The following is a 20,708-nucleotide window of genomic DNA, read 5'->3' as shown; positions in this document are numbered from 1 at the left end:
TGTGCACTAATACGACGAATACGAAGAATGACGGCAAAATGTGCGTCAATTGAGCGCAGTGAGTGGTTCCTCGGCTTTACCAAAACTACAATCCAGTGATTGCAACGTGGAACTCTGTTTCTACCGCGGGGCTTGAGAGCTGATGATGCTTCCTACAGCACCTAAGCTCACGATCCGGCTCCGCCCTGTGCTGCTGCTCGCCCCGTGGTCTACGCTAGGGTTTTGATCGTAACAACAGACGACATGTCTCAGCCAATCACAAAATCCCTAAACGTGAGCCTCACTCATTGCCGTGTCAAGCCGACTGGCTGACTGTTACGTTTACAGTGTGTCGTAATTGGGGACGACAACGTCGGCAAGGTGAGCCGAACGCGTGACAATGTCCACTACCGTCAAGGCACCCGGGTACTGACGCCTCACTCAGACTTGCCTTCTTATAACGCACACCGCAAACGCATTTCCGCACGAGTTTATACCCACCGTGTTTGTCGGCCCCGTGGCTTCTGTCTCAAACTTGCGAGTAACGCCAGTTTCTTCGCGCTGACGGATTCACCATTCAGCTTTGACAACTATGCTATGAGGACAGTGGCTGACAGCGGCGAACCGGTCGTCCTGTCGCTTTTCGATACCGCCTCTCCAGAAGAGGACTGGTTCCTGAAGTGCCGAATATGGCGAGACCTATACTCGCGAGCAGACGTTTTCTTAGTATGCTTTTCGATAGTGTCGCCGTCGTCTTTCGAGAACGTGAAGTGCAAGGTACGTGGCAGAGCACACGCACCGTAATATTTGTGAATGCTAGCTAATCGTCTGTGTTAGTGGCTAGACGACATTGAAAGCCACGCTCCAAATACCCCAATCGTGCTCGTGGGGACCAAACTCGACTTGCGGGACGACGCCGCTACTTTATTGGACATGAGAAATAAGCACACAGAGCCTATATCCCATCGGCATGCTTCGGCCCTTGTCCGGAAAATCTTGGCTCACAGATATGTCGAGTGCTCTGCGTTAACGAAGCAAAATGTGTCAGCTGTGTTTGACGAAGCAGTGCGGTAAGCTTTGCACCGACGTATATATCCAGCCCGGATTTCGCGCTTGTTGGCTGATGCGTCCCTTCTTCGCAGGGCTGCGCTTGGCCCACGGCCACAGCGCCAGAGGCATGATAAGCGCCAATCGTCGAAGTGCTCAATTGTTTAAGTAGGCAGCCTCTATATTGCGTATCATACTAGCTATTTGAGCGGAGGTTCATCTCATGAGGCCACAGATGCCTACGTCCCCGAGTCCATGGCCTCTATGGATGCGACTCAAGTTTGACAACGGTGTATGTAGTAGAATGCTTCGTGTTGAATGGAATAATAGAAACAATCCCGAGCGTTTCTTTCACCATTTAAATTGTGACTCAACGCCCGTGACTTCCCCGTAAATTTGAAGACATGAGTCAAACGTCTTTGAGGGGAAGTTGACAAGCAGCTGAGTCCTGATGATGACCCGCTTGTGGGTTGCTTACGGCCAGAAACTGTCCGAACGCCGTCCCGTTTTGGTCAGAGAAACGAGTCGCCAGCAACTCCGATTGGTCACTTCCAACGCAATGACTGGATATTCACGATTTCATGGCCTTTGGCAGACCTGTTTTTTTCGCATATAAGTTGTGTCAATGGTCCATGTTGTGACCGTGCCTGTCCACCCAAAATTGCCGCCACACGTACAATTAGAATCTCGACTTTCCACCATGGTGCACGTGCTGCTCACAGGTGGCAATGGCTTCATTGCCAGCCATGTGCTAGACGTTCTCCTCAATGACGGATCTAATCACTCGGTCACGATCACGGTTAGAACGAAAGCCAAGGGCGACCAGGTGCTCGCGCGGTACGACGCGTCTCTTCGTGAAAAGATTGCCGTCGCCGTCATCCCGGACTTTACAACCCCGGACGCATTTGACGAGTGCCTTGAATCCGGCGCCTTTGACGCGATCATTCACGTTGCGTCGCCTTTCTACTATTCGGCGACAGACATCCAGCAGGAGTTGCTGGATCCTTCTATAGTGGGCACAAAATCCCTCCTCCAGGCGGCAAGCCGGTATTCTTCCATCAAAACCGTGGTCCTTACATCATCATTTGCCGCCATTCTGGACAGCTACAAGCCGAACAACATCCCGGAACATACCTATACTGAACGAGACTGGAATCCGCTCACCGAGGCAGACGCCTTCAAAAACACACTCAACGGCTACCGAGCTAGCAAGCTGTTTGCTGAAAGGGCAGCGTGGGAGTTTGTAGACTCTCAACACCCGTCGTTCTCGCTGGTCACAATATGCCCGACACTGTGTTTCGGACCGGTGATTCAACCACTTTCTAGTCTCGACAGCATCAACACATCAAGTCAGCGCATCTACAACTTCATCTCAGGAGCATTCAAGGCCCAGATTCCAGACACGGGCGCCTCTTTCTTCCTCTGGATTGACGTGAGAGACCTAGCATTGGCACACGTGAAAGCCGTGGAGTCCCAGCTTGCCACGCCGAGGAATCGACGATACCTCCTGACGGAGGGATACTTTACCAACAAGGAAATCTGTTCGATCATCACCAACCGTTTCCCAGAATACCGGCCTGTCCTGCCCGGCTGCGAGGACAACGCCGGCGGATTCCCAGACGGCGGGGTGTACAAGTTCGAAAACAAGAGAGCGACAGAAGAGCTCAGCTTGAGCTATAGAAACCTAGAAGAGAGCATTTCAGATACTGTCAGGTCGTTACAGGCCTTGCAGAAGAGAATCGCTTGAGGCGGGGTTTGATCAGAGAGACTTCTCCTTACACCTTGAGTAACTTGCGAGCGTTCGTCATTAACTCCTTGCTACGTAGCTCAGTAGAGTGGGCACAAATGAGTACGCAGGATTCGGAGATCCGAATGGTAGAGACTGGGCGTCTCAGTGCATGTGTTCGGCGTATTATAGATTGTCGGCAGCCATGACATGACATCATATGTGGTCCAAGGTCAAGCTAAACCGTATACTGGCCATCTGATATCCTTGTAGTCTAGATCTCGTCTGGCTTCTCAAAGTCCCTCCTGGCTGCATCGGCCAGGTTGCCATTCGCGAGGACCCGCAGCGCTAGCATGGCCATACCCTTGCCGGCACGAATGGCAGCCCCGTGCGCCTCATCCGTGGCTGCCGCTTCCGTGAACTGGGGGCTATGTATGGCTACATTTGGTGCTGTAGGAACCCCGAATGCGCCGTGAAAGCTAGGTACAATCTGCGAGACATTGCCCATGTCCGTTGATGCAGTGAAGGGGCTGTCTTGGTGGACTTGCACCTTTTCGCCAATCTGGCCCATGTCCTCTGCGTACGAGCGACACAGCGCATCGTTGGCCCTGAGGCTGGCGTACGTTGGCGTCCTGAGGGAGGAATCAGCGTGTTTTCAAGCGGTCTAAACTGCCCACTCAAGATGACTTACATGATGATCTTATGCGTGCAGCCAGTGGCCAGCGCGGCCGCTTCGATGCATCGCTTGACCCGCTCAAATAGCTTCTCGGCGCGAGCCATCGTCGGGGCCCTGACAGCCGAGCTCATGCTCGTAAAGTCGGGTATGACGTTTGACGCAACGCCACCCTCAGATATAATGGCGTGGATGCGCTCATCAGGACGAATCTGCTGCCGGAGGATTGACATGTTGGTGTACGCTGCCACTGCTGCATCCAAGGCGTTTGTGCCATTCCAAGGTTCTCCGGCGGCGTGAGCCGTCTGGCCTCGAAACTCGACCTGAAACTTGAAGCTGGCAAGTAGCAAGAGACCTGCAAGTCCGGTGTGACCAGACGCCGCACCGGGCAGAGAATGCTGTGCCAATGGGTGTGCCATGATGGCGGCAGCAACATCATCTCGCGGGTCGAAGGCCCCGTTGTCAATGAGAACGGCCTTGCCGCCACCGCCCTCTTCGGCTGGGGTGCCGAGAATACGGAGGCGGCCAGGGACACCGAGCGTCGTCATGGCGTGTGACGCGCCCAGGAAAGCCGCCATGGAAGACGTCGCGATGAGGTTGTGCCCGCACGCATGACCTATGCCAGGCAAACTGTCGTACTCGGCACAGATGACTACCTGGCGGCCACCCTCGCCAAGAGTGGCCTCGAAGCTCGTCTCGAGGCCATATGTGCTGCGCTTCACGGCGAAACCGAGGTTCTCGAGGTACGAGGTGAGGGTGTCGTGGGCAATGACCTCCTTGTAGCCCAGCTCTGGGTTGGCGTGGATGACTTTGTTGATCTTTTCGCGGAGCTTATCGCTGAGGCTATCGATGCGGCTGTTGACAAGCTCTCGTGACTTGTCTATGTCAATTGGAAAGGACTTTGAGGAGCCATTGCCATTGGTGAGGGAAGCTGCCATTTCTGGGACGTCCAGGTTGTACATGCGCTCAAATCCATAGGTCGAGCGACTGGCATTGTAAAGCCTGTCTCTCAACTACGCTCCTATCCTTTCCTTTTATCCGAGGACGGCACATCTTGACGCGCCCCGCACCAACCCATTGGCAAGAGCCTACCAATCCCAGACCAACACTGTCGCGTCTCGTGAGGGGATCTTCGACACTTCAAGGGGCAACCAACGGACCAGCAAGTCTATGGAGAGTGCGGAAAGTGGATGAAGCCGGCCAACTGCGGCCCCGTCGCGGGGCAATGCCGATTCATGACTGCCACATTGGGAAGGTACGATGTGTGCCGTCGGAAAGCCGAAGGAGCTGTCCTCCACGCTGCACATGTGCTCCAATGCGAACCACGGCCAGGTTTGGCGAATCCGCATCACGCGCTTCAGGCGTCTGCTGTGAAATACCATGTCAGAGAATCTGCTGTGGCGAACGAAGGATCCAAAGGCACGCAGTCCATCAGCCCCGTCGGACCGCGGCTGACTCCTTGGTCTCAACATCGCCGCTGCCCTGGAACTCGACGAGTTGCATGTTGGGCCGCCCAGCGGTCCAGATGCACGAAGCCTCTTCCCCCATGCACGACACACGCACCGGAGGGTAAGCGAGCTCCGCCGACGCGTTCGCTGCGCAGCAGTGTCAGGCTGCAGCTGGGTGGAGGCTGAAGGCTAAGTTAGATCCTCGTTAGTTCCGGCAACACAGGACGGGAAGAGACAGGAAGCGGGCACTATCAGTTGAGTCGGGGCAACCCCTGGCGTAAGCACTCTTTTCTTTGAGCCGCTCGGCGAACTAATCAAGGCGGGGCAGTTTGTCACAGACGGGCTGCAGAGTCTCCGTGGTTGCGGGGGGGCCGCTGTCACCAACAAGTCAACAACCAAGACAAGCGGCCACAGTCGCTCGACGAACCAAGCGTGGCACACTACTCGGTGAATTGGCCGAGGGATGAGCATCGGGATGGGCTCTTCTCCCTCTTGAAAAGCGGCACCGCTACTGGGCAAACCAACCCCGCACGAGACCCCCACGCCGTCAGGTACAACCGTGTACATGTAACCATGGAGCATGCATTGGAAGCTGCGGTAGCCGGTAGCAATGTCCCCAGTGACCGGGCACGAATCCAACCTGCATCCATGAACCATTGATGACTGTACCCGAGGCTTTGCCTTGCTGGCTTGTTGTCGTGATCAAAATTGGAGAGGCAGATCAGGAGTGTGTGTCGTTTAATATCCCAGGTCCTGGCGCTTGGCACCGTGGGATCGGCAGATAGTCTGGGGAAGCGGGCCTGGGCGGGGATCAGCTTTCCCGTGATATCTTGCCAGTCTCCCATTCGCGCGCGGACAACTGAGCGGAGATGGCGCGCCGCGCTTCTGTCTTACCGCGATAGCACTCGAGCGGCCCCGCCGTGCCGCTTTTGATAAGTGATTGCCATCGTCTTGTACATCAATGGTGGTTCATGACCCCTCGCGGTGTCCTCTCCGCCGGCTTGGCCGCCGCCGGCGTCGACGTGGCGTCCGCTAACTGCCCGGCTGTTGTTTCCGGCACAGCGTGTATCGCGTACGCATCAGGACATCGCGCTGGTGTACGTAGTGACGCCGGGACCCCGACCACGCGACATCCCTGCCTACGAGTCGATAGAGGTGTGCTATCAATGGATTGGCTGCGCGTCATATCGACGATACTGGCTCCTCGCCCGGCCGATCTTTTGTGAGACCAATAACGCAGGGTGGCGCGAGATGTGTCAGTCGGGCCCCGTACATAACCACCTGTATCGCCGCCCCGGCCACATGTAACACCACAGCCGGCTCCGTCCGCAGATTTTCTTTCCTCGCGATCACGCACACGAGCCATACACTGCCATGGCTGAAAAGAAGGAATACACCAAGGATGAGGAGATTGTCGCGGCGGGAACCGTCTCGGCGGAGCAGCTGACCCCAGAGGAGGATAAGAGGTTGTTGCGGAAGATTGACATGTGGTAAGTACCGAGGCCCTCAGAGGTTCAGGTGGGAACGGAGGCTAATTGCGTCGCTGTCATAGCTTGCTGCCCGTCATGGCGTTCTCATACATGTTCCAATTTCTGGACAAGTCCGCCCTTGGCTTCACGGCCATCATGGGTCTCCGGGAGGACTTGCGACTATCCGGCCAAGATTTCTCCTGGGCGTCGAGCATCTACTATTTTGGGTACTTGATTGCGTCTTATCCGGCTGGTATGATCATGGTGCGCTGGAAGGTGGGCAAGACGATTGCCGTTGCGGTGTGAGCAAGCCCATCACCTCTTCTGCCAACATGAAGGGACTACAAGCTGACGCAGTCGCGAAGAGTCTTCTGGGGCGCCATGCTCATGCTAACGGCCGCTACTTCGAATGCCGCCGGTCTGCTCGCGGTGCGCTTCCTGTTGGGGGTATGCGAGTCGCCCATCGCCCCCGGGTTGACCGTCATCGTGGCCATGTGGTACAAGCGCTCCGAGCAACCACTCCGGCACGCGGCATGGTTCTTAGGCAACACTACTGCAGGGGTCGTTGGAGGACTGACTGCTTATGGGATTGGTCATGTGCAAAGTATTGCCACTTGGAAGGTATGTCTCCCTGCCAGCAAGAAGCGCGTGGAACATAGTGCTCAAGAGACGAGCAGGCCGTTTTCCTCATCTTCGGTGGAGCGACCGTCGCCTGGTCGGTCGGTGTCTTCTTCCTGCTACCTGACGTGCCCATGACGGCTTATTTCCTGAGCGAGGAGGACCGCGCCAAGGCGGTGGCGAGAGTGACGGAAAACCAGACCGGAATCAAGAACAACCACTTCAAGTGGCACCAATGCCGCGAGGCTTTACTCGACCCCAAAACCTGGTTCATTGTGTTGATCCAGACTTGCGGAAATATACCAAACGGAGGCATTCATTCCGTAGGATTCCTTTCAGACTCTGGCTGAAGATATCGGCTGACTGATGATGACCTAGTTCGGATCTATCGTCATCGAAGAGGGTCTCGGGTTCGACACACTGCCGACGCTTTTATTGACGAGTGCTAGCTATCTCTCGCAACTTATTCTCGTTCTGCTAGCCACGGGTGGCAGCACATACTTCCGCAACACGCGGACATACTTCATGATGTTCAACTTTGCATTGGCCATTGTAGGCTCCTGCATGGTGCGACAGCTACCACCGGAGCAGAAGTGGAGTAGATATGGAGGATATTGCCTTATATTGGCATTCAGTGCCAACTTCCCTCTGGTCATGTCGTTGGCATCCGGTAACTTTGGTGGCTTCACCAAGAAGATGACTGTCAATGCCACCGTAAGTGTGCTAGCAACACTCGCAATGGCAGTCTTTGCTGACAAATACATCAGTCTTTCGTGGTATATTGCGCGGGCAACATTATTGGACCCCAACTCTTCTTTGCACGAGAGGCTCCCAAGTACACATCGGGCTTCATGGCGATGATTGTCTGTTTCGGCGTGGGCTTGATCTCGTGCGTTCTCTTGCGGGTATACCTGGCACGGGAGAACCGTCGACGTGACACACTCAGCATCGGAGGAGATGCAGAAGCCGAAACTGTTGACGCAGGGCTCATGGCCAACCTCATGGACAAGACGGACAAGGAGATTCCCCAGTTCCGGTACGTTTATTAAGCTGGTGAGGTGACGGCAACGGAAGATGGCCGCGGGTGCTCCAGGCTCTCTCTAGCAAGGCTTTTCAGTTGAAATAAAACGAAGCTACGATTCTCGAGTCAAGTCTACCTATTGCTGTGCGCCCTCGAGGAATAGTGCTGCCTGAGGTTGACATGCCTGGGGCGTTTGCTGGTTGCGACGCACGGACCACCAGACAGCTGCGCACAGCTGGCCGCCCACTGATAAAATTCGCCCACAGATGCCTCGACCCTCCGCCCTTTTTCCCCTCCCACACGCCCACCGTTTCCGAGTCGCCCGCCGGCGATCTTTGTCTCTTGCGTTTGCGTATCTTCCCCGCCGCGTTTTCGAAGACATTTTCGTCTTCATCTTGTTCTCTGCGTTTTCGCGGAGTGGACGAGCCTGACGGCACTACTTTCTCGGAGGAATACTCTGAGAGTCTCACGCTAGTCGTCCTAGGACGCTGGCCCTTTGCTTCGTGCTTGCACGGGTACTGGAGACTCTTTGAGTAGACTTTCGAGTCGGTTTTGTCGTTTCGATACTTCACGACGCTCAGCAAACGTTTGTCCATCATGACTTCGCCCACGTCCAACGTCTCCCCGGCCGAAGGCCAAGAGCAGGCAGCCCCTGTTGCCGATGCGACGCCTCAAGAGACCAAATCCAAGACACTACTCCGTCCTTGCGCCCTTTTGCTTGGAAATGCTGTTTTCGGTGGCGGCGTCAAGTTTGACGGCATAATACACATCGCCCTCGTCTCGACCTGTCCTCCAGGGCAGGACCCGTGGATTGGTCTGGAACTGCATTTCCCCATCGGCCCGTTAAACGAGGACAATGGCTTTGGCATGATACATCATGGTAGGTTTCGGTGCATTCAAGGCGTTGTATATTTTGATGGCTAATCGTATCACAGTGATGTCCGGGCCATATACGGTAAAGCCAGCTACGACTCACCGCGTCCGGGTCAAATTCCCTCGCGACAAGTTCGATTGTGTTGCTACGTCCGCCAGCGCAGATTTAGTTTCTCGCATGTCCACGGCATTCAAAGACCTCACAATTCTGGAGCTACGCTTGCATAGTGACGCCAAAATCACGATAGAGGGCTATGGAGTCCCATTTGCGAACCAATATTATCCTTGTGGCGAATGGCTTAACGAGAACATACCAATGGTAGAAGGCCTGTCGCTGTTGGATGTCCTTGAGCAGAGGACATTTCGAATCGCCGTGGCGCTGTCCGTCGATGTTGCCAAGAGACATGTCGACTATACCAGGCTGCCCTCGCCATCGAAAAACGCGCCTGGACAGGGCATGGACTTGGACAAGTCGGATCACAGTTTGCACGGAAATGTGGACATGGCTTTTCATGATGACTTGCTTCGTGGTGTGGGCTTCCACAGGTCCCTCTGCGAGAACGACCTGGCGACAAAGGAACAGGCAACCGACAACTCCACGCCTCGCCTCAGTCACGCGTGTCTCCCCGTCATCAACCTCCTTGGCATACCGGAAGACCTTGTTGATGCGCTCATGGAAGACGTGCTCCCTGAAGATCGAGCCAGATATCGCAAGTACCTCTCCGGCCGGCCGCTAGGTTTCGGCGTCATAACAGGTGTAAGTACAGCCGTGTCCACGTTGGCTTTGAGTCTTGACATGCTGACTTTCTTTAGGGTCCCGGCTTTGGCAAAACCACAACCCTCGCCATTGGCACGATAGCAATGGTTTATAGCCTCGGACGGATCTACTGCAGCGCACCTACACAGACTGCTGTGGACAAGTTTGCAGCCCGACTCCAACAAATCGCCAGTGCTGTTGCGGCCCGATGTAGTGCAAGCCGTCCAGTTGGAAACCAGGTTCGGAAGCCGCTCATCGTCCGTCCTCATGCGATTTCGGACGAGCTTTTTGCCTTCAAGCACTTGTTGCAGCACCCCCAAGACATAGACGGTGCCGTGAAAACCACCGATTACGCTGTCTCGTCCGACTCAAACCTGCACCTGTCCTTGGCGTTTTGGGTCCTCGTCGCCTTGCGCTCAAAGGCAACTGAGCGGTTCGACGTTGGTGCCATGCCCGATGCCCTTGGCTGGTTCTACGACAGCACGCACAGCAATCCGGGCCTTTGGAGAATTCGAGACATGGCGACTGGGTTTATGGACTGGGCTCAATATTGCGAAGGTGAAATGGTTCCCGACGACAGAATTGTGTCGGCCATGCAGTCCGTTCTTCGTTCCGCCGATGTCGTCTGCGCCACTCCCGCCATGTCTTTGCTGCACAACATTGCCGAGTGGAAAAAGCGGTCTACAGGCGTTGCCGTTGACGAAGCGTCCAGCGTCAAAGACCTGTCGACGATCTGGACCAAGGGTTTGCCGTGCCTTCTCGCTGGCGATGAGTATCAGCCCTCCGCAGATTTCGAGGACATTCCCAACATTTTCGGAAATGACACGCAGCGTGTTGGCGATCATCCTCTATGCCCTGGTCCCAACGGCAACGTGTTACCGTTTATGTTCTTCAAGGCCACTGGCTGGCCCATTTACCGACTGCGAACACAGCTGCGAATGGCTGAAGGGTTGTTCGACCTCTGTCATAGTGAGGTTTACAACGAGATACCTCTTGTCTATGGCCCTCGGAGCGACATTGGCCTGCCGCATCACAAAATCGGCAGAGACCTGGAGGCTTTTCTCAAAGGCAGATTCCCGGACATATCGCCCGCTCCAGATGGGTCATTGCAGCCTGTTTTTGTCCACTGCAAGGGGTCATTTTGCAACAGGCAGACCTATGAGAGCCTTGACCAAGTCAAGATTGCGCTCGATTTGGCCCGCGATTTCGTCAGCTGCCAGGCCGTCGATCCTCGCCAGATCATCATCATGTCGACGAGTTTGGCTAATGTCGGGCTCGTTTCTCGCCATCGGGCGTCGCCCGAATACGCCAGTCTTGCCGACATGCCGCCAGCGTCCATGTTTGAGCCAGGTCGCCAGGGTGACATCGTCTTTCTCGTCATGGGAACGTCAAAAACAAGCGGCCCCGGCTTCACGACGAACCAGCAGCGCTTGAATGTCATGCTCAGCCGTCATCGGTGCGGACTTGTCGTGTTTGGCGACATCAACGTCGCAGGTCCAGTGGATGGAACAGGCACAACCAGGGCCAAGACACTTGGGAAGAGGGCCAAGAAGGAAGACCACTACACGTTTTCGGTAGTTGGCGAGGACGGCAAGAAGCATTGGATGAAGGCAGGCATGCTTCACAATGTTTATAAAGCCTTGTACAAAGCGGGTAGAGTGGTGACGGTGGGGGTTGGTAGGCCGCAACCTGAAGGGCATTCTGGGCTGGATATTGAGTAATACATTGCCGCGCACTATTCTATTGCGGCTCGTTCCTCTCGTTCCTCTCGTTCTTGCTACGTATATCTGTCCTTCCCCTTGCATCTCCCAGGCCGCCATACCTTTCATGGCTGTCGTGTCCATCGCCTCTCTCATAGTTCTCATGTGAACCCTGAGTGTCAGGGTCATTGTGTTGCCTGTGCCCATTGAATGTCCCAGCTTCTAATCTCACGTGCGATGGAGTGACGACTTGCTTTGGCCTCCACTGCCGGACCGGTCCAGGGTCTCCGCCCCAGCCCCGAAGAGGGCCTCGGTCTCCGCGGCCGACCGGGAGACCACCACGGCATTTGGGCCCACCACGCGGCCCCGCATCAGCCGTCTAAGGAAGGCAAATGCCGAAGGGGGGCTTCAGTCCTGCGATGAACGACGGTCAATTGCTCATAATGCCAAAGATGCCGCAAGATACAAGCAATCACAAGGTCTATGCGAATGGATAAGCATTCGCGCTGCTCGGCCGTCGGCTGTGGCCTGGGGGCGCGGCAGCTCCAAACGCAGTGCCCAAAACCATTGCTTTTGCGCAGCGCTGGCGTCTCGGCAGCTTCCCAATGCAACTGCGGGGGCCCGCGCGCGCCCTCCGATCCTGTCGTCGCGAATGAGGGGCACGATTGATACCGAGTCTTGGGCAAGTGTGATGGACATCTGACATCGTCTTACGTGTGACCCGAGCGCTCGCACGCAACTTGCCAGCAACAACAAATAGACTGCACCGGTAGTTGATCCCGACCCTAATCCATGAATGAACTCCCAACATTTTCTTTGACCTAGCACTGCTCAGTCTCATAACGAGCCCAACGACATAACATGGGCTCCGTCCCGTCTCCCCCGCCGCACCCGCTGGCGCAGCTCTCCAAGGAGGAGTTCAGCAAGGCGCGCGAAGTTATCGTCAAGTCCCATGACGCGAGCGAGTCGCTCTTCTTCCGATCCATCTACCTGCAGGAGCCCAGGAAGGAAGATTTGGTTCCTTTCCTTGAGATTGAGCACGCGGGCACCCTCACCGATGCGACGGAGCGGCCGCCGAGGTGTGCGTTCGTCGACTATGACATTGTGAAGCCAGATAAGCACCAGAATGTACGGAGCGTCGTTCACCTGGGCACAGGGGAGATTATGTCCAGCGAGTATACGATCGATGAGGCCTACCCATACTTCACCTTGCATGTCCCCCGCGCTCACTCCGCGTGCGTTAACTAACAATGACTGCAGGGCCGAGTTCGCCAAGTGCGAGGACATCATCCTCAACTCAGACTTGTTCAAGGAGGCCATGACAGAGTTCTCCCTCCCCGAGGGCTTCGTAATAACCGTCGACCCGTGGCCGTGCGGCGGCGCGGACGGTGCCGGCGAGCCGCGCTACATGCAGGGCCTCGTCTTTGCCAAGGACGCATCCAAGAAGAATGACGATACGAACCACTACGGATTCCCGATCCCCATCATTCCAATCATAGACTGGGTCACGCTCAAGGTCATCCGAGTTGACCGGCTCGCTACGGGCGGCGCCGGGGACGGCATCGAGCCCGCACCACGCGGCGACGCGCCCAAGAAGCTATTCAGAAACATTCGCTCGGCCGAGTACGTCCCGGAGCTCCTGGATCGACCACTGCGATCGGACCTCAAACCTTTGAACGTCGTACAGCCAGAGGGGGCTTCATTCACTGTGCAGTCGGACGGTCTCGTCGAGTGGCAGAACTGGCGGTTCCGGCTCGGCTTTACACCTCGTGAGGGTGCCGTGCTGCACGATGTTTGCTACTTGAATCGCCCGGTGATGTACAGGCTCAGCTACAGCGAGCTCACGGTACCGTACGGTGATCCGCGGCCCCCATTCCATCGCAAACAAGCCTTTGACTTTGGAGACGGTGGATGTGGGCGGGCGGCCAACGTCCTCGAACTGGGCTGCGACTGCCTGGGCGCGATCCACTACCAGAGCAGCTACATTGCATCCCCCGACGGGTCGCCCACGGAGGCCAAGTCCGTCATTTGCCTGCACGAGCAGGACAACGGCATCCTGTTCAAGCACACAAACTTCCGAACCGGGCGCGCCGTGGTGACGCGCTCCCGGGAGCTCGTGGTGCAATTCATCGCGACGCTCGCCAACTACGAATACGTCTTTGCGTTCAAGCTCGACCTCGCGGGCGGCATCACCCTCGAGACCAGGGCGACGGGCATCGTCAGCGTGGTCGCCATTGACGAGGGAAAGCAGAGCAACTACGGCAACGTCGTGTCGCCGGGCGTGCTCGCGCAGAACCACCAGCACATCTTTGCCGCGCGCATCGACCCGGCCATCGACTCGTACAGGGATGGCGACACGCAGGTCGTCGTGGAGGAGAGCCACGGCGCCAAGATTGACGCAAAGACGAATCCCTTTGGAAACCTGTACGAGGTCCGCAGGTCGACTGTAGCGGCGCCGAAGTGGATCGACGCCGAACCCAGGGTCAACCGGGTGTTCAGGCTCGAGAATCCGCACAAGCAGAATGAGGTTTCTGGGAAGAACGTCGGGTACAAGCTGCTGGCGCCGGCGACGCAGATGATGATGGCCGACGAGGACAGCATCTTGGCCAAACGAGCCCCTTTCGCCAGGCATAACATGTGGGTGACGGGCTACCGAGACGGGGAGCTGTGGGCTGCGGGAGAGTTTACGAACCAGAGCCGTCGCGAGAAGGGCGGTGTCGGGGACATGCTTGCGCGCGGAGACTGGTTTACTGACGATGGAAGTCCGAGTAATGGCGATGCCAACGGAGGCCCCCAGGACCCGGCATTGGGCAAGAAGAGCGGCCCAGTGCTATGGCCGGTGTATGGGTTCACCCACAACCCAAGAGTCGAGGACTGGCCTGTCATGTAAGTGGCCTGAGGCTCCATTATCCTTTCTTCGAGGTGCACAGGCTAACGACATGCTCAGGCCCGTCGAGGCTTATCAGATCCACCTGCGTCCAGCTGATTTCTTCACAAGCAATCCCGCCCTGGATGTGCCGTCTACCCGCAACCAGTCGAGCGTATTGGTACAGTGCTGTGGCAGCGGCGACGAAGCAGGCAAGCCGGTTCGGGATATCCTGAGCGATTCTCAAAAGCCAAGCACAGGTGGCGAGGTGCCAAGCCACGGTGAGGCGTCGTCTATGGACAAGGTGGAACGAAGGCTCAGCAAGGCGCTAACGGGGCTATTCAAATCCAAAGCCAAGGATTCCGAGGCAGGCAAATAGGGTCGAGATGGTCTAGATCAACGCAGCGCTATAGTACAGTATGAACACGTTCATGCGAGTACCTAATGCTCGATCTTGAGCGAATAGTCGAGATGCGTGACGCCTTGGTGTATCGAGCTCGTTGACACAATGTCCACATCTGCATGGATTAGCGCTCGCTCCTCCTCCAGTCGGGGGTAACGTACCGTTGCAGATGTAGGGCTCTACGTTGTCTTCCCTCAGGCCGCCAGACACCTCAATCAAGAAATGGCGCTTGCCCTGCCACCGCTCCTTGAGGCTGCGCGCGGCGACCTTGACGCCGTCGCCGGTAAAGTTGTCGAGCATGACAATGTCGGCGCCCGCCTCAATGGCCTCGTCGGCCTCCTGCTCGGACTGCACCTCGACCTCAATCTTCAAGCTGAAGCCGGCCACACGCTTGGCGGCGCGCACGGCGTCCGTGATCGAACCCCTGCTCCAGACGTGGTTATCCTTGAGCATGACGCAGGAGCTGAGGTCCGTGCGGTGCCCGTCCACCCCGGCGACCAGCATGCCATACTTTTCGACGAGGCGGAACCCGGGCGTGGTCTTGCGCGTGCCGGCGAGGATGCCGGTGTAGCCCGCGGCGCGCATGCGGGTCAGGAGGGCGCGCGAGCGAGCCGCGACGCCGGAGCAGCGGGCGATAGTATTCAGGGCGACGCGCTCGCCGAGGAGGATGCCGCGCGCGGGGCCCGTGACGGTGGCGGCCTTGACCTTGCCGGCGGCGCCGGGGTCGACGTCGGCGCCCTCGTCGAGGTGCCACTCGACGGCGCAGCCGCACTGCGCAAAGACCTCGTCGAAGAAGGGCCGGCCGGCGACGACGCCGGCGGACTTGGCCCAGAGGGTGGCGGTCCGGGGCGCCTCGCCGACGACGTAGCCGGCGTAGTCGAACGAGGGCGTGTCCTCGGCGAGCCAGGCCGTGACCTGCGTCTTCCAGCTGGGGGGGAGGAGGTGCGCGAGCGCGGCGGCGGAGGGGTCGGCGGAGGGCATGGCGATTCGAAAGTGTGCGCTTCTATCGGTCGGTGCGGTTCAATGTCGCGACGAGGGCGGGAGGGAGGCGGGCTGGAGTAGGTGACCGGTTCACGAAGGGCGTGCAATGTCACCTCGGAGGTGTTTCGGCTTGGGAGTTCGACTTTGGGCTTTGGACGGCGGGGGCGGGGCAGCGCGGCGGGTCTTGCCGAGCTGACGGATCGCTGGACTTCGGAAGTTATAGCGGGTCCGACGGAAGCACCAGCCGGAGTCTGGAGCCTGTACTCTGGAGTGGTAGAGTCAGACTTGGGCGGGCTGCAATCCGAAAACCTGGACTTGCTCGCTGTGGCGGAGAGGCATACGAGCACCAGTACCAACGGGACGTACGGCAAGCGAATTGAGGCTCCGGGGCTTCTGGGAGCTACTGCAGCCTCAGGGCTCACCCAGTGCGCACATGGCCGTCCCCTCGAAATCGTAGAGGCCCTTGGTCAAATCGATCACCATTTACCGGCCAGTCTTGCAAAAACTCGGCGCCAGCAGCGCAAGTTGGTCGCCAATACCCAATTGTGCCGTTGCTTCACTGACATGGCTGCAGATAGGCTTGCCGTGACTGCATCAGAGGCGGAGTCGAAGTGCCGGAAGACGCAGTGAAGGTGAACGAAGACGGACATGGTTTGTCCTATACCAACAACTCGAAGCGCCAATTGATACTGCTATTGCTAGGTATTTCTGTGGGAGCAACGTTGTGCGCGCCCAGGAACACGCCCAAGCATACAAACGTCGGTGCGAATTAATTCGCAACGAGCCTCCATGCCAACTCTCCGTTGCCAATGCCATGGCCGTGGCGCCGCGCTAAGCTATAAAACTGAACAACGAGCGCAACACCGACGCCATGTCAAACCAAATCTGCCCAGGGGAAAAAACCGCATCAGGCGGCAACGAACCCCTTTTCGCCCTTGGCCCGCCATCTTGCTACACTTTCATCTCTCGACAAGGTGGCTGAAGCACAAGGCTCTTCGACAGGCCCCGGTTGGCGCTGCAGCCGTCAACGCCGAGCGGGGGGGGACTGGGAACCACGGCCGTTGCAGATCCGCCGCCACAGGAGTCGCTGGCAGGCTGCCCATCCCGGCACCATGCGAAGCTGTCAACCCCCTTTGGGAACAACTACGTCGGCCGCACATGGCGGCGAGTCATGCCCCGTGCCATCACCAGCCTGCACAGGCTCGGCCCTTTTCGCCCGTCCCGCATCTCCCCCCCCCCCAGCGTGTCTGTCGTGCTACTTGAGAGACAAGACAAAGACAAGACGAAGGCCCCAATGTCCCATACCCACCTCACCGTCCCGCACATGGGTGCCGAGTCAAGGCGTGGCGTCGTGCGAGGGTCCATTGGCCAGGTGCCGACCGTCGGAGCCCGTCTAGCCATGCAGCGCACAGACTGGGCGGGCAATATTTGGGCGCTGCCAAGTGAAGTGCCGACGACAGGAACTGTCCGCCGTTGAATGTGAAACTGGGGTGCGTCGTGTCTCGCATCCATGATTGATTGCGCCTGGGTGATCTGCCGCAGCGTTGCCACGCCGTCTGGACACCATGTAAAAGGCGCCTGGGCTCTCGCTCGGCCCTTGGCGTTCCCCGATGCTTCCAAGTATTGACCCCCCTGGTGATAAGATCCAGGCCTCCTTGACGGACGTCCTCTGCGTTGCTGTCGAATTTGCATCTCCAATGCTTCGCTATCTGGCATGGCGAAGTGGTGGCTCATAGCGGCTCTGGCCGTGGTGCCATCGGCAATGGCAAACGTGTCGCTCACCGATGCCGTCGCGAAGCTCCCCTCTTGCGCTGTTCGTGTCCTCAACTTGACCCTTGGGTGAACGTCTGCTAACCTGTCAGCTCACATGCGTCGCGAGTGCCGTCTCGACCTCGACGTGCTCGTTGACCGACCAAGTCTGCCTCTGCAACAACGACCCGCTTCAACAAAACATAACAGAATGCGTCCTCGCAGGCTGCTCCATCAAGGAGGCCCTCTGTACGTCGGGCTCATTGAAGAACACTCAGACTCGGCTAACAACAGCAGTCACCAAAAACCTCACAGAATCGGCCTGCGACCGCCCCATCCGCGACAAGTCCGGCACCCTCATCACCCTGTCCAACACGCTCGGCATCATCACCGGCCTCTTCGTCTTGCAGCGCTTCGCCTTCAAGATCTTCTCGCGGCTCGACATCCACCTCGACGACTGGTTCACGCTGCTCACCACGCTCGTCGGCGTGCCCGCCACCGTCATCAACCGCTACGGCCTGCCGCCCAACGGCATCGGTCGCGACGTCTGGACGCTGACGGACCAGCAAATCACCAACTTTGGCCGCTTCTTCTACGTCATGGAGGTAATCTACTTTACGCAGGTTGGGCTGCTGAAGCTCGCGCTGCTCTTCTTTTACATCCGCATCTTCTCCAGCACGGCCGAGTCGGTGCGCGCGCTGCTCTGGGCCACGACCGTCTTCACCGCGGGCTTTGGCATTGCGTTCATCGTGGCGGCAGTGTTTCAGTGCGATCCCATTAGCTTCTTCTGGACCAAGTGGGACGGCGAGCATCAGGGCCGTTGCATGAGCATCAACGCCATTGCGTGGTCCAACGCCGCCATCAGCATCGCGCTCGACGTCTGGATGCTGGCCATTCCCATCTCGCAGCTCAAGCAGCTGCGACTGAGCTGGCGCAAAAAGGCCGGCGCCAGCATCATGTTTTGCACCGGCGCCTTGTGAGTAGCGTACCCTGACCAGGCCGTGACCCGTGCTGACCGTACAGCGTCACCATCGTCAGCATCCTGCGGCTCAAGCTGCTCGTCGACTTTGGCTCCGACTCCATCAACCCGACGTGGGACAACTTTCAGATAACATGCTGGTCGACCGTCGAGATGAACATCGGCATCATATGCGTCTGCCTTCCCTCGTTGCGCCTGATGGTTATCCGCACGTTCCCACGCGTGTTCAACACCATCTACGGGGCCAACTCGCGGCAGACGCGCCACAGCGACATGTCCAAAGGCGACAAGGAGAGGCGTGAAGGTAGAGCAAACGACAAACGGGGCGAGCAGGACGAGGTTCAGTTGGTGCCCATCAGCGAGCCTGCATCCAAAGCTTCCCAGGTGTAATACATTCGCACAACCTATACATCACGCAATGTCAGGGGTAAGACGTACACGACGGGCGGCGGCAGCGGTTCACGAAAGATATGGACACATCACGACGTAATGTAAATCTCGTTGTCTAATAAAATCCAACTCGGCCTTTTAGGGCTCAACAGTGCATCCTTGCGCAGAAAGACGTTTCAGCGGCTGTAGATATGAAGCACAGACGCGCCGTCGATTACACGGCCCTGCTACACCCGCGTGGTGTCGGGTCCTCGCCCATCGGTTTTTTACAGCAGGGGCTTCTTTACTCAACGTCCTTATGGGTATATATTGCACCCACGTCCCAGCTCCGACCTCACTCCTGCCATCGCGCACTACTCAATCCTCTCGACCCAGACCGCTTCACCATGAGACTCCAGCATATCCTGGCTTACTCCCTCTCCGTTGCCACCTCGGCAGCGGCGGCAAGGGTAGCGGCAGATCCTAAATACGATGCCATTGGTGTAGGTGAACACCGTTCGGAAGCGATAGATAGGACACGAGGCTGACAAACACGGCGTGTCCGACAGAATTGCACCACGCAAAGGGGCACCCTCGGCCACTGCGTCATTCACCGCAGTCACTACCCCTGGCTGGAGGTGGAGACTCTGCGCATTCCTTGCCATGAGGAGTTTATAGTACGTCTTCTTCCAAAAGGCTTCACGAGACAAGAACTGTAAGGCAGACGCTGACGGTTTTGGCTCTAGTGTCAGAGAGAACGCAATCCGTGCGGTTGGCTCAAAGGGGCAACAAAGGCTGCGTGCGGGTATGTTTTCGCCTAGGCAGCGACAGTCGCACACGTCCACAATTCTCAGGATGCCTGGCCGCTGCCATACCTCAGCTGGAACGCACTGGCGCCGGGAAGCCATTGGCAATACGTCGGGGCGAGGCTCTCTAGACTCGCATGGAATAACGCTCGATCGTTGCGGCTGAAAGCATCTCACCGTATCCGTATGCTTAGCCGCAAGTACATCAATAGAACAGGCCGCAGCACTGCCAGCTCGCATGGTTAATAAGCTTGCATTAAACATCGCAATCCCCAACGCCATGCATGTCAATATCACGCTCAGTCCGACCCCAGGTCGGCCAGCGTCCTAAACGCAGGCTTCTGCGCCGGCGCCCTCGCCGCTCCCCCTTGACCGCCGGCCTGTCCCGGCGCCGGCTTCCGTCCGTCCGCCGCAGGCTTGTGGACGTTGAACCACGACGACTCGGCCGCCTTGCGCGCGTCAAACTGCGGCGGCACAACTGTCAGCACTTCTGTCCTGACTGGGGCCATCACTCCTCCTTCTGGTTACGTGCCGAAAACAGAGACACCAGGTACAGTCCGACAAAGACGACCAGCATGTTCAGGAGGCCTGTAAAGTTGAAGGAGGGTCCACCCGCGCCCCGGGCCGCCGGCGCGTCGCCGCCGAGCGTCCGCCCCGGCGTCTTGAAGGCGTCGCCAGACTTGCCCGCGCCGGCCGTGTCGGCGAGCTTGACCGCCTTGAATATGGCTTCGCTGAGGGCGGAGGGGTTCGCGCCCTTGATCGTGTCGATGCAGTTGCCGCCGTGGAAGACCTTGAATGTGGGCATGGCGGAGACGCCGTTGGTGCGGGCGATGGCGGACTGCGTGTCGACGTTGACCTTGGCAAAGGCCACCTTCTTGGGGCGCGAGTGCTCCTTGGCGAGGCGCTCAAAGTGCGGCGCGATCATCTTGCAGGGGCCGCACCAGTCGGCGTAGACTGTCTGGTCAGCGTGCGCACCAACAGCAGGAGGCCGCGGACGTACAGTCGGCGACGACGACGTTGGTGCCGGAGAGCAGAGACTGCCACTCGGCGACGGAGCCGATGCTGATGGGGCCGCTCATGGTTGGCGATGCGTGCGCAGCTATCGATGGAAGTGTTGTCAGAGTCGGGGACTCGAGGCAATGATGCGCCGAGGTTGGAAGTGGACAGCTGGAGGCGCGGAGGCGGCGCGGCGGCACAGCGCTGGCCAACCACGGCGGGGCGGGAGGGCGGACAACCGCGAAGGG

General features: G+C 57.8%; 8 protein-coding genes across 8 annotated transcripts; 5 read left to right on the top strand and 3 right to left on the bottom strand.

Moving 5' to 3' along the window:
• Positions 1-1,726: 1,726 nt before the first annotated feature.
• PLICBS_003426 (methylglyoxal reductase (NADPH-dependent) gre2) lies at positions 1,727-2,773 on the top strand (the record flags this gene model as incomplete). Its single annotated transcript, XM_018323172.1, has 1 exon — positions 1,727-2,773. One exon carries the CDS (start codon positions 1,727-1,729, stop codon positions 2,771-2,773), a length of 1,047 nt encoding a protein of 348 aa, XP_018178402.1.
• Positions 2,774-3,026: 253 nt separating this feature from the next.
• PLICBS_003425 (uncharacterized protein) lies at positions 3,027-4,387 on the bottom strand (the record flags this gene model as incomplete). The annotated part of the gene is made up of 2 exons (XM_018323171.2): positions 3,027-3,384; positions 3,444-4,387. The coding sequence occupies 2 exons, from the start codon at positions 4,385-4,387 to the stop codon at positions 3,027-3,029; spliced, it is 1,302 nt and encodes a 433-aa protein (XP_018178401.2).
• Positions 4,388-6,247: 1,860 nt separating this feature from the next.
• PLICBS_003424 (uncharacterized protein) lies at positions 6,248-8,009 on the top strand (the record flags this gene model as incomplete). The annotated part of the gene is made up of 6 exons (XM_065600220.1): positions 6,248-6,363; positions 6,426-6,644; positions 6,708-6,789; positions 7,020-7,283; positions 7,339-7,674; positions 7,728-8,009. 6 exons carry the CDS (start codon positions 6,248-6,250, stop codon positions 8,007-8,009), a joined length of 1,299 nt encoding a protein of 432 aa, XP_065456292.1.
• Positions 8,010-8,578: 569 nt separating this feature from the next.
• On the top strand, positions 8,579-11,332 carry PLICBS_003423 (uncharacterized protein; the record flags this gene model as incomplete). The annotated part of the gene is made up of 3 exons (XM_065600219.1): positions 8,579-8,861; positions 8,917-9,611; positions 9,668-11,332. 3 exons carry the CDS (start codon positions 8,579-8,581, stop codon positions 11,330-11,332), a joined length of 2,643 nt encoding a protein of 880 aa, XP_065456291.1.
• An 840-nt stretch (positions 11,333-12,172) lies between these two features.
• On the top strand, positions 12,173-14,556 carry PLICBS_003422 (uncharacterized protein; the record flags this gene model as incomplete). The annotated part of the gene is made up of 3 exons (XM_065600218.1): positions 12,173-12,390; positions 12,572-14,197; positions 14,259-14,556. 3 exons carry the CDS (start codon positions 12,173-12,175, stop codon positions 14,554-14,556), a joined length of 2,142 nt encoding a protein of 713 aa, XP_065456290.1.
• A 62-nt stretch (positions 14,557-14,618) lies between these two features.
• PLICBS_003421 (uncharacterized protein) lies at positions 14,619-15,561 on the bottom strand (the record flags this gene model as incomplete). Its single annotated transcript, XM_018323167.2, has 2 exons — positions 14,619-14,695; positions 14,742-15,561. 2 exons carry the CDS (start codon positions 15,559-15,561, stop codon positions 14,619-14,621), a joined length of 897 nt encoding a protein of 298 aa, XP_018178397.2.
• Positions 15,562-17,323: 1,762 nt separating this feature from the next.
• Positions 17,324-18,679, top strand: PLICBS_003420 (uncharacterized protein; the record flags this gene model as incomplete). The annotated part of the gene is made up of 4 exons (XM_018323165.2): positions 17,324-17,374; positions 17,424-17,559; positions 17,608-18,286; positions 18,334-18,679. The coding sequence occupies 4 exons, from the start codon at positions 17,324-17,326 to the stop codon at positions 18,677-18,679; spliced, it is 1,212 nt and encodes a 403-aa protein (XP_018178395.1).
• A 1,293-nt stretch (positions 18,680-19,972) lies between these two features.
• PLICBS_003419 (37S ribosomal protein S22) lies at positions 19,973-20,543 on the bottom strand (the record flags this gene model as incomplete). Its single annotated transcript, XM_018323164.2, has 2 exons — positions 19,973-20,418; positions 20,465-20,543. 2 exons carry the CDS (start codon positions 20,541-20,543, stop codon positions 19,973-19,975), a joined length of 525 nt encoding a protein of 174 aa, XP_018178394.2.
• Positions 20,544-20,708: the final 165 nt, after the last annotated feature.

The sequence above is a fragment of the Purpureocillium lilacinum genome, assembly GCF_023168085.1.
Source record: "Purpureocillium lilacinum CBS 284.36 DNA, scaffold_2, whole genome shotgun sequence".
Classification (NCBI taxonomy): domain Eukaryota; kingdom Fungi; phylum Ascomycota; class Sordariomycetes; order Hypocreales; family Ophiocordycipitaceae; genus Purpureocillium; species Purpureocillium lilacinum.
Note: the sequence above shows the minus strand (reverse complement) of the source record. Positions and strands in the feature narration are given on the sequence as shown.